At 45.3% G+C, this 14,093-nt stretch overlaps 1 protein-coding gene across 1 annotated transcript in view; it reads left to right on the top strand.

Annotated features, from left to right (window-relative positions):
* Positions 1 to 13,690, top strand: part of LOC122942507 (oocyte zinc finger protein XlCOF6-like) — a 19,150-nt gene extending 5,460 nt beyond the window's left edge. The window contains exon 3 of the mRNA XM_044300171.1: positions 11,091 to 13,690. Coding sequence (XP_044156106.1) covers positions 11,091 to 13,198 — 2,108 coding nt within the window. The 3' untranslated portion in view covers positions 13,199 to 13,690. The remainder of the gene's footprint in view (positions 1 to 11,090) is intronic.
* The last annotated feature ends 403 nt before the right edge of the window (positions 13,691 to 14,093 follow it).

A 14,093-nucleotide genomic window follows, 5' to 3' on the forward strand; every position in this document is an offset into this window, starting at 1 on the left:
GAAGCTTCCTAGATGTGTTGATACTTGCTCTCTGGACCTTATTGGACTACTTTCATCAAAGTTACTGGACATTCACAAGATTAGTTATACACAGAGATAAATAAATCAATTCTAAAGTCATTGAATTAATTACAAATTTCCCCAAAAATCTATTTCCCAATTAAGCCGAAGTTTTGGTTCGGCTGAATGGTTCAACATGTCACCAATTATTTTACATATCATATTCAGTACACTGGTGAGGGAACAGGGTAGGAAAGACATAGTATCAAATGACCCTGTGCATGACCCTCACCAGCAGGCTTGCCCATAATGCCTTGAGGTCAGCCTTAAAGAAAATCAAGAGGGAGCATATTGACTGGTCTACAGAATTTGAGGATTCGATCAACATTGGGTTGTGTTTAGAATTCTCTCCCTATCCCCAGGACTTGTACCAAGTATAATGACTCTTTTCTGTTTTATTCATTTTATATTTATAACTGTTTTGCACACCCGTATGTATGTCTGTTATTTTTTATAACTAAGTACTGTACAATTTTTTTTACATCAAATTCTTTAACCCCTTAGGGACCGGGCTCATTTTCACCTTAAGGACCAGGCCATTTTTTGCAAATCTGACCAGTGTCACTTTATGTGTGAATAACTTTAAAACGCTTTTACTTATCCAGGGCGTTCTGAGATTGTTTTTTTCGTCACATAAAAAAATACCAAATGTACCAAACATTTTGAAAAATGTAAAGATTTCCAAGTTTCAATTTCTCTACTTCTATAATACATAGTAATACCTCCAAAAATAGTTATTAATTTACATTCCCCATATGTCTACCTCATGTTTGGATCATTTTGGGGACGTTACAAGGCTTAAAGGTTTAGAAGCAAATCTTGAAATTTTTCAGAAATTTTCCAAAACCCACCAGTTCAGGTCTGAAGTCACTTTGTGAGGCTTACATAATAGAAACCACCCAAAAATGACCCTATTTTCGAAACTACACCCCTCAAGGTATTGAAAACTTATTTTACAAACTTTTAGGTGTTCCACAGGAGTTATTGGCAAATGGAGATGAAATTTCTGAATTTAAATTTTTTGATAAATTCTCCATTTTAATCAATTTTTTCCAGTAACAAAGCAAGGGTTACCAGCCAAACAAAACTCAATATTTATTGCCCTGATTCTGTATTTTATAGAAACACCCCATATGTGGTCGTAAACTACTGTACGGGCACACGGCAGGGCGCAGAAGGAAAGAAACACCATATGGTTTCTTGAAGGCAGATTTTGCTGGACTGGTTTATTTACACCACGGGTGTCAAACACAAGGCCCGCGGGCCGAATCCGGCCCGCCAGACCTCGTCATGTGGCCCTCGTAGCCGCCGCCGGCCGCCAGCCTTCACCTTTTATTATTACTTCCTGCAGGCGGCCCCTGCAGGAAGTGATAATAAATCGCATAATGAGCGGCAGGGCTTTTTTTTAGGCTAAATTCATATTTATGTAGAAGGCACGCAGAGAGTTGGGACCTCAATGATTTGAGACTGTCTGAGTGTATAGGGGAAACCAGGGACTTTTTAAGGGTCTCTACTCTCCGTATCTCATTCAGCAGCTTGTTTATCTTCTCTTTACGTTCCCTCTGGAGTCTACTACCTATTTTAATAAAAACACCCCTTATGAACGCCTTGTGGGCGCACCACAGAGTAGAGGGATTACTGACTGAACCAACATTTAAGCGGAAGAATTCTGTTAATTCGGATTTGAGCTCTTGAGACAATTCAGGGTGGTCTATAACATACGTATTATTTCTCCATGGAGAGTAAGGTTTGGAAACATGAGATTCTTTCAGGAGTAGGGAGACCGGGGCGTGATCTGACCATGTAATCGTGTGCACGGACGATGAGATCGTGTTTGCAATTACCGACCTGCCAGTTAAGAACATGTCAATTCTGGAGTAGGATTGGCAAGCTGGTGAGAAGAAAGAATAGTCTCTTTCAGAACCATGTTGTATCCTCCAGATGTCATACAGGTCTTCCTGTAGGAAGAGGGAATTAATGGCTCCAGGGGTCTCTCTGGAGGGAGTTGTGGTATCCACTTCTGGGTCTAGAATAGTGTTGAAGTCACCGCACCAGATCACATGGCCAGACCGCACCCCACCCACTTTAGCAGCCAGTCGGCGAAAAAAGGAGCATTGATGTTTGTTGGGGGCATAAATAAAAACCATCGTGTAGTCAACGTTATTAACAGTGCAGACTAAAATGACATACCTGCCATTAGGGTCTATAACTGAAGACTTCAAAGAAAAGGCCACCGATTGGCTTATGGCCACTAGAACTCCTCTTTGTTTCTTGCAAAAGTGTGACTGGTAAATATGAGGGAACCTAGGGTGGTGTATCCTGTGACCATCCGATTGGAGTAAATGAGTTTCTGTGGCGCAAAAGATATCGCATTTCAGCTCACGGATTTCCTTCCACAACATGGATCTCTTAAAAGGGCTATTCAGTCCCTTGACGTTTAAAGCGGCGATTTTTAGAACCATGTTGCAGAAGGGAATGGGAGGTCTGCAAGGCGAGTCATATATATGGCAAACAGGACAGAATAAATCCGAGTCAGGTCTCTTATCAGAGTGAACCTACCCCCTCGACCCGTCAGAATACTTTCAGGTAGCAAATATGGAGGAATTGTGAAAGAACAACAAAAATTAGGCATAGGGAATAAACAGAAAAGAAAGATAAAACAATGAAACGACACCTGATAGCCATCAGGCACCATTGTGTGGGCTTGTGAGGCGGTCCTACCGAACTGACCGGCCGAGCCCTAAAAGGAATCAGGTAACCGTTCAACAAGTTGACCCATTAACAATCAGCGATGCGGTCTACGCCTGGTCGGGACCGTCTGCCAGTCCGAAGCAATGGGTTCCGGGCCTTTTGTTGGAATGGCAGGAGGATCCTTAATGGAGATGTTCCACCCCTCCAGTAACTTTTTTCCTGAGTCCAGGGAAAGCACTGCGTGCAGAGTTCCTTGGTGCTGAATCAGAACTTTAGTGGGGAAGCCCCAACGGTAAGGTATATTATGATCACGTAAGGCCGCAGTGAAGGGGGCCAATGCTCTCCTTTGTTGAAGGGTTGGAGCAGACAAATCAGCAAAGATTTTGATCCCTTCGTATGGGGCAGGTAACGGACCCATCTTCCTAGCCGCAGTCATCAGTAGTTCCTTTACATGGAAAAAATGGACCCTAGCTAGGACGTCCCTAGGAACCGAATCGGGAAGGTGTTTAGGCCGGGCCACTCTGTGTGCCCTATCCAGAGTGAGATCTTTATCATTCATGTTTAACAGAAGCGACCTCATTAGGTCAAGAATGTAGGCCTCCAGCTCCTTGGGCGGGATATCCTCAGGTATGCCCCTCAGCTTAATGTTATTACGGCGGGACCTGTCCTCCAGGTCCACCACCTTGTTTTTGAGCCTCTCCACTTCAGCTGTAAGCTCTTCATGCGCATCTACAAGCTGGTTATGCGATGCGGCGAAATCCCCCATTTTAGATTCAACATGAGTGATCCGCTTGTCCGCCTCAGTGATGGAGGCGTGCAGGGGAGATAGCAAGGCTGCTATTTCCGTATGCATAGAGCGACTGAACGCTACCAACATTTCTTTTATCATACTGCCAGTCGCTAGATCCTCTGTAGTGGGGTAATCCACTAGAGACAGAGCGCTCCGGTCACTCACCCCTGCAGGCCCTTGTGCGTCTTCATGTAGCCGCGGTCTCTGCTTTTGCGGGCTTTGGCAGGGGGAGATGTCTGTATTTTCCCGGGAGCCGGGAGGATCACTCCGGTCAGGTAAGCGCGTCTCAGGTCGGGGTGAGGGGGACTCAACCACTGGAGAAGAGTGGGAGGAGGAGGGTTGAGAGACTTGCGGGCTTCTCCGCTGTGCTGGAGTATACGTAGGAGAGACTTGCTCTGCAGATCGCGAGGAGCGCGTGGAGGCCGGTGAGCCGGCGCCATCTTGGTCTTTTATTCTCTCCACGAAAAAATCCAGCTTTCCCTGTTTCTTGACTGATCTCGACCCTCTGACCATCTTGGGTATAGAGAGGGGAATCTTTGTGTGGGTTTCAGTCTGGGAATACGAGTGTCAGCTTGCTGTAGCTTGGTAGTCGCTGTATAGGGCTCGGGAGCTCACTGCTCAAGCGGCCATCTCTCCCGGCTGGCAAACCACGCCCCCCCGGCAGGGCTTTTTTTTCTGGCGGAACGCACCGGAACGGCGTTCCGCCACTTTTTGACATCGCAGCCTGCCAGGCTCCAGCATCGCAGGCTGCGATGTATCAGCGGGGAGGGACTGGGAGGAGGAGCTGGGGGCCGGTGCGTTCACTGTGCTCCGGCCAGCTCCAGTAGTTATAAAATGTGTACAATTAATAAGGATTCTATTCATGAGGCCCCCTCTGCAGTAGACCATTCAATATAGCCACATCCTACTCACAGGGCTGTTATCTTAATGCTGGCCGGCCGGGCAGACGAGCGGCAGCGTCACGACTGACGTCATGTGCCCGGCCTACTTTCTGAATGAAGGAGGCGGCGCAGGCATGTGACGTCAGTCGTGACGCTGCCGCTCGTCTGCCCGGCCGGCCAGCATTAAGATAACAGCCCTGTGAGTAGGATGTGGCTATATTGAATGTTCTACTGCAGAGGGGGCCTCATGAATAGAATCCTTATTAATTGTACACATTTTATAACTAGTCTGTACTGGAGCGGCAATGGGGGGGGTCTGTGGATGGCACTGTTATGGGGTGGGTGGGGGTCTGTGGATGGCACTGTTATGAGGTGGGGGGGTCTGTGGATGGCACTGTTATGGGGTGGGGGGTCTGTGGATGGCACTGTTATGGGGTGGGGGGTCTGTGGATGGCACTGTTATGGGGTGGGGGGGTCTGTGGATGGATCTGTTTTGGGGTGGGGGGTCTGTGGATGGATCTGTTTTGGGGTGGGGGGGTCTGTGGATGGCACTGTTATGGGGTGGGGGGTCTGTAGGTGGCACTGTTATGGGGTGGGGGGGTCTGTGGATGGCACTGTTATGGGGTGGGGGGGTCTGTGGATGGCACTGTTAGGGTGGGGGGTCTGTGGGTGGCACTGTTATGGGGTGGGGGGTCTGTGGGTGGCACTGTTATGGGGTGGGGGGTCTGTGGATGGCACTGTTATGGGGTGGGGGGGTCTGTGGATGGCACTGTTATGGGGTGGGGGGGGTCTGTGGATGGCACTGTTATAGGATGGGGGGGGTCTGTGGATGGCACTGTTATAGGATGGGGGGGTCTGTGGATGGCACTGTTATGGGGTGGGGGGGTCTGTGGATGGCACTGTTATGGGATGGGGGGGTCTGTGGATGGCACTGTTATAGGATGGGGGATCTGTGGATGCCATCCCCAGATCCCCCATTAACAGTGCCATCCCCATCTGGGGGGTTTCTTTGCTGGGCTGGACTTTTATAGCCCCCCAAAATTTTACTTGCATCCCTGTTCTCTAAAGAGGCGGTTTTAGGGGGCGGTCCTAGGGGTGGGCAGATCCCCCATAAGTGTCACCCACAGATCCCCCATAAGTGTCACCCACAGATCCCCCATAAGTCCGATACAACCGGCCCTTTGAGGATGACCAAACTGCTGATGCGGCCCCCGATGAATTTGAGTTTGACACCCCTGATTTACACCATGTTCCATTTGAAGCACCCCTGATGCACCCCTAGAGTAGAATCTCTAAAAAAGTGACACCATTTTGGAAACTACACCAATCAAGGTATTCCAAACTGATTTTACAAACTTTGTTAACCCTTTAGGTGTTCCACAAGAGTTATTGCCAAATTGAGATGAAATTTAAATTTTTGGGAACATTTTCCATTTTAATCCATTTTTTCCAGTAACAAAGCAAGGGTTAACAGCCAAACAAAACTCAAGATTTATTGCCCTGATTCTTTAGTTTATAGAAACACCCCATATGTGGTTGTAAACTACTGTACGGGCACACGGCAGGGTGCAGAAGGAAAGGAACACCATATGGTTTCTGGAAGGCAGATTTTGCTGGACTGGTTTATTTAAACCATGTCCCATTTGAAGCCCCCCTGATGCACCCCTAGAGTATAAACTCCCCAAAAATTCCCCATTTTGTAAACTACGGGATAAGGTGGCAGTTTTGTTCGGACTATTTTTAGGGTACATATGATTTTTGGTTGCTCTATATAAAATTTTTGTGAGGCAAGGTTACAATAAATTGAAATTTTAAATAACTCTTGTGGAACACCTAAAGGGTTAACAAAGTTTGTAAAATTAGTTTTGAATACCTTAAGGGATGTAGTTTCTTAGATGGGGTAACTTTTATGGAGTTTCTACTCTAGGGGTGCATCAGGGGGGCTTCAAATGGGACATGGTGTCAAAAAACCAGTCCAGCAAAACCTGCCTTCTAAAAACCATATGGCGCTCCTTTCCTTGTGCGCCCTGCCGTTTGGCCATACAGCATTTTACAACCACATATGGGGTGTTTCTGTAAACTACAGAATCAGGGCAATAAATATAGAGTTTTGTTTGACTATTAACCCTTGCTTTGTTAACAGAAAAAATTTATTAAAATTGAAAATTTGGCAAAAAATAGCTGTTTTGTCACCATTTTTATTTTAGATATTTGGCTCTGTTCATTTGAGGGGTTAGGTCATGTGTTATTTTTATAAAGCACATTCTTACAGACGCACAATGTCTACTTATTTAAATTTATTTAGGTTTTACACTATAATATCCTTTTTAGAAAAAAAATACATTATTTTTTTTTTCTGTTTTTAGCTTAGGTAGGGGCTCACTTTTTGTGTAACGAGAGGACGGTTTTATTGGCATATTTTGGGGTGCATATGACTTTTTGATCGCTTGCTATTACACTTTTTTTTTTACACCGTTTTTATTTAATTTTTTTGACTGTGTTCATCTGAGGGGTTAGGTCATGTGGTATTTTTATAGTTCAGGTTTTTACAGATGCAGCGATGCCTAATATGTTATACTTTTTTTTGGTTTTACAAAATTAATATCATTTAAAAAAATTAATTAATTTTAGTGTCTCCAAAGTCTGAGAGCCATATTTTTTTTTTAGGGGCGATTGTCTGTGGCTAGATAGAATTTGAATTGGGGAAGGGGATTATAAATTTAGTACTCCATGGAAGTGTGGTAATCCCTGAAGCAACTGTCAATGCAGAGGCCCGGATGATCGGTGCACATGTCACACTGAGTGGTGGTGTCCTTCCGTATCCCCCTCTGCACTTTTTTGGGGACCGTCCCTTCTTTCCAGTATGGGGGACCACACCTGGAAGTGTTGGCCAGGTAAAATCCGGGCGCCTCCAGTTCCCGAGGTACTCCGGCCACCTGGTCAGAAAAGATCAGGTCGTGGAGGACTGCTTCATAGAACTGGAGGAATTTCCCTGTGTTGCCAGCGCTCCAGGACAGCACAAAAGAGTTGTACAAGGCAACCTGTACCAAGTAGACCACAACTTTTTAGTATGGCGACGCACGTTTGGCGACGTTTTGCCTGGAAAGGCTTCGTCTTTCCAGGCGAAACATGCGTCAGGTGCAGCTCCAGTCACATACTCTGGGTTCCAGCATACCATGGGTAACTTTGCATCTGTTGTCATGCCTTGTTAGTTAGTTTGTTATCTTAAGGATACTGATCACACCTAGCACTTTTGCCCTGCCTTATTCTGTGTGATTTGGCCACCTGCAATTCCATGCAGCCTTTTTATTATTCTGGGGTGGGCAATCTTGGCTACGTGTGACCTTTTCTTACCTTGTATAAGCATGCAGCATACTGACCATTATATGTCACTTTGGGTGTACCTACAGTTCACCCATATCTATTCGGTCTCATACCCAGGGCTGTGACCCCTCTTTCCCTGTCAGTTGGGTTTTGTGAGGGTGGTTGCTTTTGACCCTGCTACACGGGGGCCCCCCACCCTCCTCTATCCTTTCTAATCCTAATTCTATTTTTTGTTATTTGATTATGTCTTAATAAATTACATATATTTTATATGTGCATTTTTCATCTTCTTTGGGGTTATTGGTCTGGTTCTTTTGTTTGGTTGGTTATATGGCTTGAGGACTTGATCAGAGAGATCAACTCCTCCCAAATACCGATTGTAGTCCACGATACAATCGGGCTTGAGAACCGTTGCCGCGATACCTCTCACGGGGACAGGGGTGATGCCGTTACCGTGAATTGTGGACATCCCTCTTATACTTATATCTGACCAGCAACAGGTTTCCACTGGTGAGGGCACGGGTCTCACCCCTGGAGATAGGTACCTGGAGGGGGTAGGTAGGGAGGCCGCGTTGATTTTTCCGCATGGTCCCACAAGCGGACGTGGATCTGGCGGCGAGGGACTGTAACAAGGAGATACTAGTATAAAAGTTATGCACGTACAGGTGGTAACCCTTATCTAGCAGTGGGTGCATAAGGTCTCACACAAGTTTCCCGCTTGTGGGGGGACATTGTGGGGGTTCAATACGGGAATCTCGCCCCTTGTACACACAAAACTTGTAAGTGTACCCTGAGGTACTCTCACAAAGTTTGTACAGCTTCACGGCATACCTCGCCCGCTTAAAGGGAACATATTGGCGGAAAATGAGTCTCCCCTTGAAAGCAATGAGAGACTCATCAACAGTGACCTCCCTTCCAGGTACATAGGCCTCCAAAACTTTGGCCCTGAAGTGATTGATGACCGGCCTGATTTTGTACAGGCGGTCATAAGCAGGATCACCTCGGGTGGGACATGCCGCATTATCTGCATAATGCAGGCATTTCCGAATGGCCTCAAAAAGGGAACATGTCATGATAGAGGACGTCCCCACTCCAGTACTGCCTGACACAGTTTTTTTTTTACTAGGCCCATGTGCAACACGAGGCCCCAAAACGTCCTCATCTCGGCTGCACTGACCGGAATCCAGCCACCGGACCTAGCCAAAAAGGAGCCCGGGTGTTAAGCAATGAACTGTTGGGCGAACAAGTTCGCTTGCTTCACCGTCAGATTCACAAAGTGGTCACTGAAAAAAAAAAAAAGTTATATTCAGTGAAGCCCACTGTGGGAATCTGGATTCCTGGTTGGCCAGCAAAGTCAGAAATCACGGGCTCAAAATCATCTGGGGTACACCATGCAAGTTCACCGGTAGCGGGCTCAGGTGGACTTATCTGGTGGGCCGGAAAACTAGTACGAGCCCCAGGGCTCATACTAGTGTGGGCCACAGGGTCCCTGGCATGGGGGTCCCCTGGCAGCATCTCCGCCGCCCTGGGGGCTCATCATCATCACTAGATGATGAGGAGGAAGAGGACGTGGATGAATAGAGGAAAGTGGGGTCATCCTCATCCTCACTGGGGCTCTCGGAGTCGGAGACAAGCAGGGCGTATGCCTCCTTGGCCGAGAACGTCCGGCGGGCCATAGGGGAGTGTGTGTGTGTGTGTGCGCGCGTCTGTGTAAAACTTTATTTAGTGTACGTGTGTGTGTGGGGGGGGGGGGGGGGCGGTTGTTAACGTTCACTTATACCCTACCCTAACCCACCCTAAACCTAAGAGAAAAAATGTAAAAAAATGAAATCCCCAAAAATGTGAAAATAAACAAAAAACAATTAACACTAAGAGCGCCGGCGCACGCACACACAAAAATACGCTTGTGCCCAAAAAAATGTGTGGGGGTGGGGGGGTCAAGCTGCAGCACCCCTTGGGGGTCTACGGTCGCACAGCTGAGTGTGCTGCAGTGGACCCCAGACACCCGATCAGGGTGAAGCACAAAAAACTTTTTTTCCCCTAAACTATCCCTCAGTCTCCCTGCCTAATCTAACCTTTCCCTAAACCTGTCCCTAATAAACTTTTGAGTGCCAGATAGCACGATGGTGACTCACGTGGAGGTGTTGGTCTCAGAGGTGGATGGACGGGCTCCTCTCTCCTGGCTCCATGGAAGCAGTGTGGAGGAGGAGAGCAGAGCTGGGGGAAGTTCACCCCCGTCCGCCCGTCCAGCCAATAGGATGCGATCCTGAGAGGTGATGTCACCGCCACCTTTCAGGATCTAAGGACTTTCAGGATCTAAGGATGGTGATTGGTGGTTTATTATTACACCACCGATCACCATCCTATTCCGGGTTATCGGGTCATCTGAGACCCGAAATGACCCGTAAACGCAGAAAACCGCAGGTTTGACTTGACCCGCGGTTTGCTGCGATCGCCGATACGGGGTAGGGGGGTTCACATGAACCCCCTCGGCATTGTCACAAAGTGCCTGCTGAATGATTTCAGCAGGCACTCTGTTCCGATCACCGCATGCCGTGGACTTGGACATCAGGGCGTACCTGTACCTGTACGCCCTGTGTCTGTAAGAGGTTAATGGTTTGTTCTGAAGTCTATACAGACCGATTTAACTCAGTCTTAAATGTATAACTGTGGTTTAGGTTACTGTGTGTCTGCTAAAAAAGTGGCTAGTGCTACTGTGTGTAACTGCCAGATGGACCCCATTTAAATCACGTTGAGAAGTTCTGCAATGGTCAGTGATGGCTTACTGTGCTTCCTACTGTCCATTCTACTCTCCTCCCTCCCTCCGAGTCCAGCTGCTGTATCTGTCATCCATTATAGAACCAGGTCTTATTCCCCGGCCTGTACTCTTCCCAGCAGCAGGTGTGATACAGTGATGTCATTGTATCTGCTGGGCTGAGTGGGAGAGCGCACAGACCAGAGATAATCCCCCGGCCTGTGCTCTCTACTGAGCTCAGCAGGAGAGGTGATGTCATTACATCATGCCAGCTGCTGGGAAGAGCTAGGTGCTAGGTATTACTTTTTTTATTTTATTCACAGAACTGAAGCTTCACTACTATAAAGGGGGGCACTATGGGACAACACTACTTCAGGAGGTGCACAAATGGGCATAACTTCCGCACAGGGCCACTTAGAGGCATCATTATAGTAAGGGGGCATAACTACTGTGTAGGGGCACAAAGGCAGCATAACTACTGTGTGGGGGCACTAAGGTTTCAGCAGTACTGTGAAGAGGGCACTAAGTGGGAAGTACACTGTGAAAGAGACACTGATGGGAGATAACTATTGTGTTTTATTATTGACAGATGACTGTAATAAGAACATAGAGAAACAGCTGTTATCTTCAGATGATTGTGGTATCACACAAGATACTTATGAAGAGCATGCCAATATCCAAGGTATATCTTCATCCAACCATGGAAAAAAAGTATCATTTGATCCTTTTAAACAGGTTCAATCTTCTGATTTATCACAGACTGTGACACAAACAAAAAAATACCGAAATGGTGTTAAACATCAAACAGTTCAAGTAAAAGAGAAGCCATTTTCATGTCTAGAATGTGGTAAATGTTTTAAGAAAAAAACTGTTCTTGTTGTACATCAGAGAATTCACACAGGGGAGAAGCCATTTTCATGTTCAGAATGTGGGAAACGTTTTAACCTTAAAGCAACTCTTGAAACCCATCAGAGAATTCACTCAGGAGAGAGACCATTTTCATGTTCAAAATGTGGAAAATGTTTTAAGCAGAAAACGGTTCTTGTTAGACATAAGAGAATTCACACAGGGAAGAAGCCATTTTCTTGCTCAGAATGTGGGAAATGTTTTAACCTCAAATCAGCTCTTGATGACCATCTGAGAATTCACACAGGAGTGGAGCCATTTTCATGTTCGGAATGTGGTAAAAGTTTTAAGCAGAAATCAGCTCTTGTTACACATCAGAAAATTCACACAGGGGAGAGGCAATTTTCTTGCCCAGAATGTGGGAAATGTTTTGCCTGCAAATCAGCTCTTGATGCACATAAGAGAACTCACACCGGGGAAAAGCCATTATCATGTTCAGAATGTGGGAAATGTTTTCACTATAATTCATCTCTTCTTAAACATCAGAGAATTCACACAGGAGAGAAGCCATTTTTATGTTTCATATGTGGAAAATGTTTTTACTCTAATTCATCTCTCCGGGAACATAAGAGAATTCATACAGGAGAGCAGCCATTTTCATGTTCAGAATGTGGTAAATGTTTTAACAATAAATCACATCTTAATATACATGAGAGAATTCACAGATCAGAGAAGCCATTTTCATGTTCGGAATGTGGGAAATGTTTTAAGTATAAATTCATTCTTGTTGGACATCGGAGAATTCACACAGGGGAGAAGCCATATTCATGTTCTGAATGTGGAAAATGTTATCGCACTAAATCAGATCTTACTGCACATGAGAAAATTCACACAGGAGAGAAGCCATTTTCATGTTCTGAATGTGGGAAATGTTTTAGCCAAAAAGACATTCTTCTTTCACATCAGAGAGTTCACACAGGAGAGAAGCCATTTTCATGTTCAGAATGTGGGAAATCTTTTAAACACAGATCATCTCTCTTTGTACATAAGAGAGATCATACAGAGGAGAAACGATTTTCATGTTCAAAATGTGGAAAATCTTTTAAGCAGAAAGGTGCTCTTGTTACACATCAGAGAGTTCACTCAGGAGAGAGACCATTTTCATGTTCAGAATGTGGGAAATGTTTTAAGCATAAATCAGCTGTTGTTGTACATCAGAGAATTCACACAGGGGAGAAGCCATTTTCATGTTCAGAATGTGGGAAATGTTTTAAGCAGAAAGGAGCTCTTGTTGCACATCAAAATACTCACACAAGAGAGAGGCCATTTTCATGTTCAGAATGTGGGAAATGTTTTCACCGTAATTCATCTCTTCTTAAACATCAGAGGATTCACAAAGGGGAGATGCCATTTTCATGTTCAGTATGTGGTAAATGCTTTAAGCAGAGATCATCTCTATTTGTACATAAGAGAGATCATACAGAGGAGAAGCCATTTTCATGTTCAGAATGTGGAAAACCTTTTAAGAAGAAAGGAGATCTTGTTACACATCAGAGAGTTCACTCAGGAGAGAGGCCATTTTCATGTTCAGAATGTGGGAAATGTTTTAAGCAGAAAGGAGCTCTTGTTGTACATCAAAAAATTCACACAAGAGAGAGGCCATTTTCATGTTCAGAATGTGGGAAATGTTTTCACCGTAATTCATCTCTTCTTAAACATCAGAGGATTCACAAAGGGGAGAAGCTATTTTCATGTTCAGAATGTGGGAAATGTTTTAAGCAGCAATCAGGTCTTATTGCACATCAAAATACTCACACAGGAGAGAAGCCATCTTCATTCTTAGCCCGTTAGTGACCACCCTTACGCGTTTTTATGGTATTCAGTGTCGCTAACTGGCTTTATTCTGTCAGATACTCCTATTCACAGAGAGATAAAACATCTTGCATTGAGTAACCAGAGGTAGCTTCAGGGCTATTCTGCAGTAGCTTCAACCCAGAGGTTTGTGCTGGAAGTACAAAGCTCTGCTCACTATGTAGAGGATAGGGACGTTAATGTACCACTTTCTCCTATTCGAGCAGCACTTCAGTAATCAGGCTCCACTCACTACATAATGGATGGAGTTGTATAGTTCAGGTCCTGGAGAGGTTCAGGTCTGTGGAGGTGCAGGGTGTTGAACCCCCACCGAGTAGATGGTGATGGCTTATCCTGAGAATAGACTGGTAGGATTTTAAGTTCAGTATTCTGACTTTAGTGTGAATTATTGAAATGTGCTTTTTGATGTTACCAACAATGTCCATTTGTTGCAATATACAGCCAGGTCCATAAATATTGGGACATCAACATAGTTCTAACATTTTTGGCTCTATACACCACCACAATGGATTTGAAATGAAATGAACAAGATGTGCTTTAACTGCAGACTGTCAGATTTAATTTGAGGGTATTTATATCCAAATCAGGAGAACGGTGTAGTAATTACAACAGTTTGCATATGTGCCTCCCACTTGTTAAGGGTCCAAAAGTAATGGGACAATTGGCTTCTCAGCTGTTCCATGGCCAGGTGTGTGTTATTCCCTCATTAACCCAATTACATTGAGCAGTTAAAAGGTCCAGAGTTTATTTCAAGTGTGCTATTTGCATTTGGAATCTGTTGCTGTCAACTCTTAAGATGAGATCCAAAAAGCTTCTCACTATCAGTGAAGCAAGCCATCATTAGGCTGAAAAAACAAACCTATCAGAGAGACAG

This window comes from Bufo gargarizans, chromosome 6 (assembly GCF_014858855.1).
Source record: "Bufo gargarizans isolate SCDJY-AF-19 chromosome 6, ASM1485885v1, whole genome shotgun sequence".
NCBI lineage: Eukaryota > Metazoa > Chordata > Amphibia > Anura > Bufonidae > Bufo > Bufo gargarizans.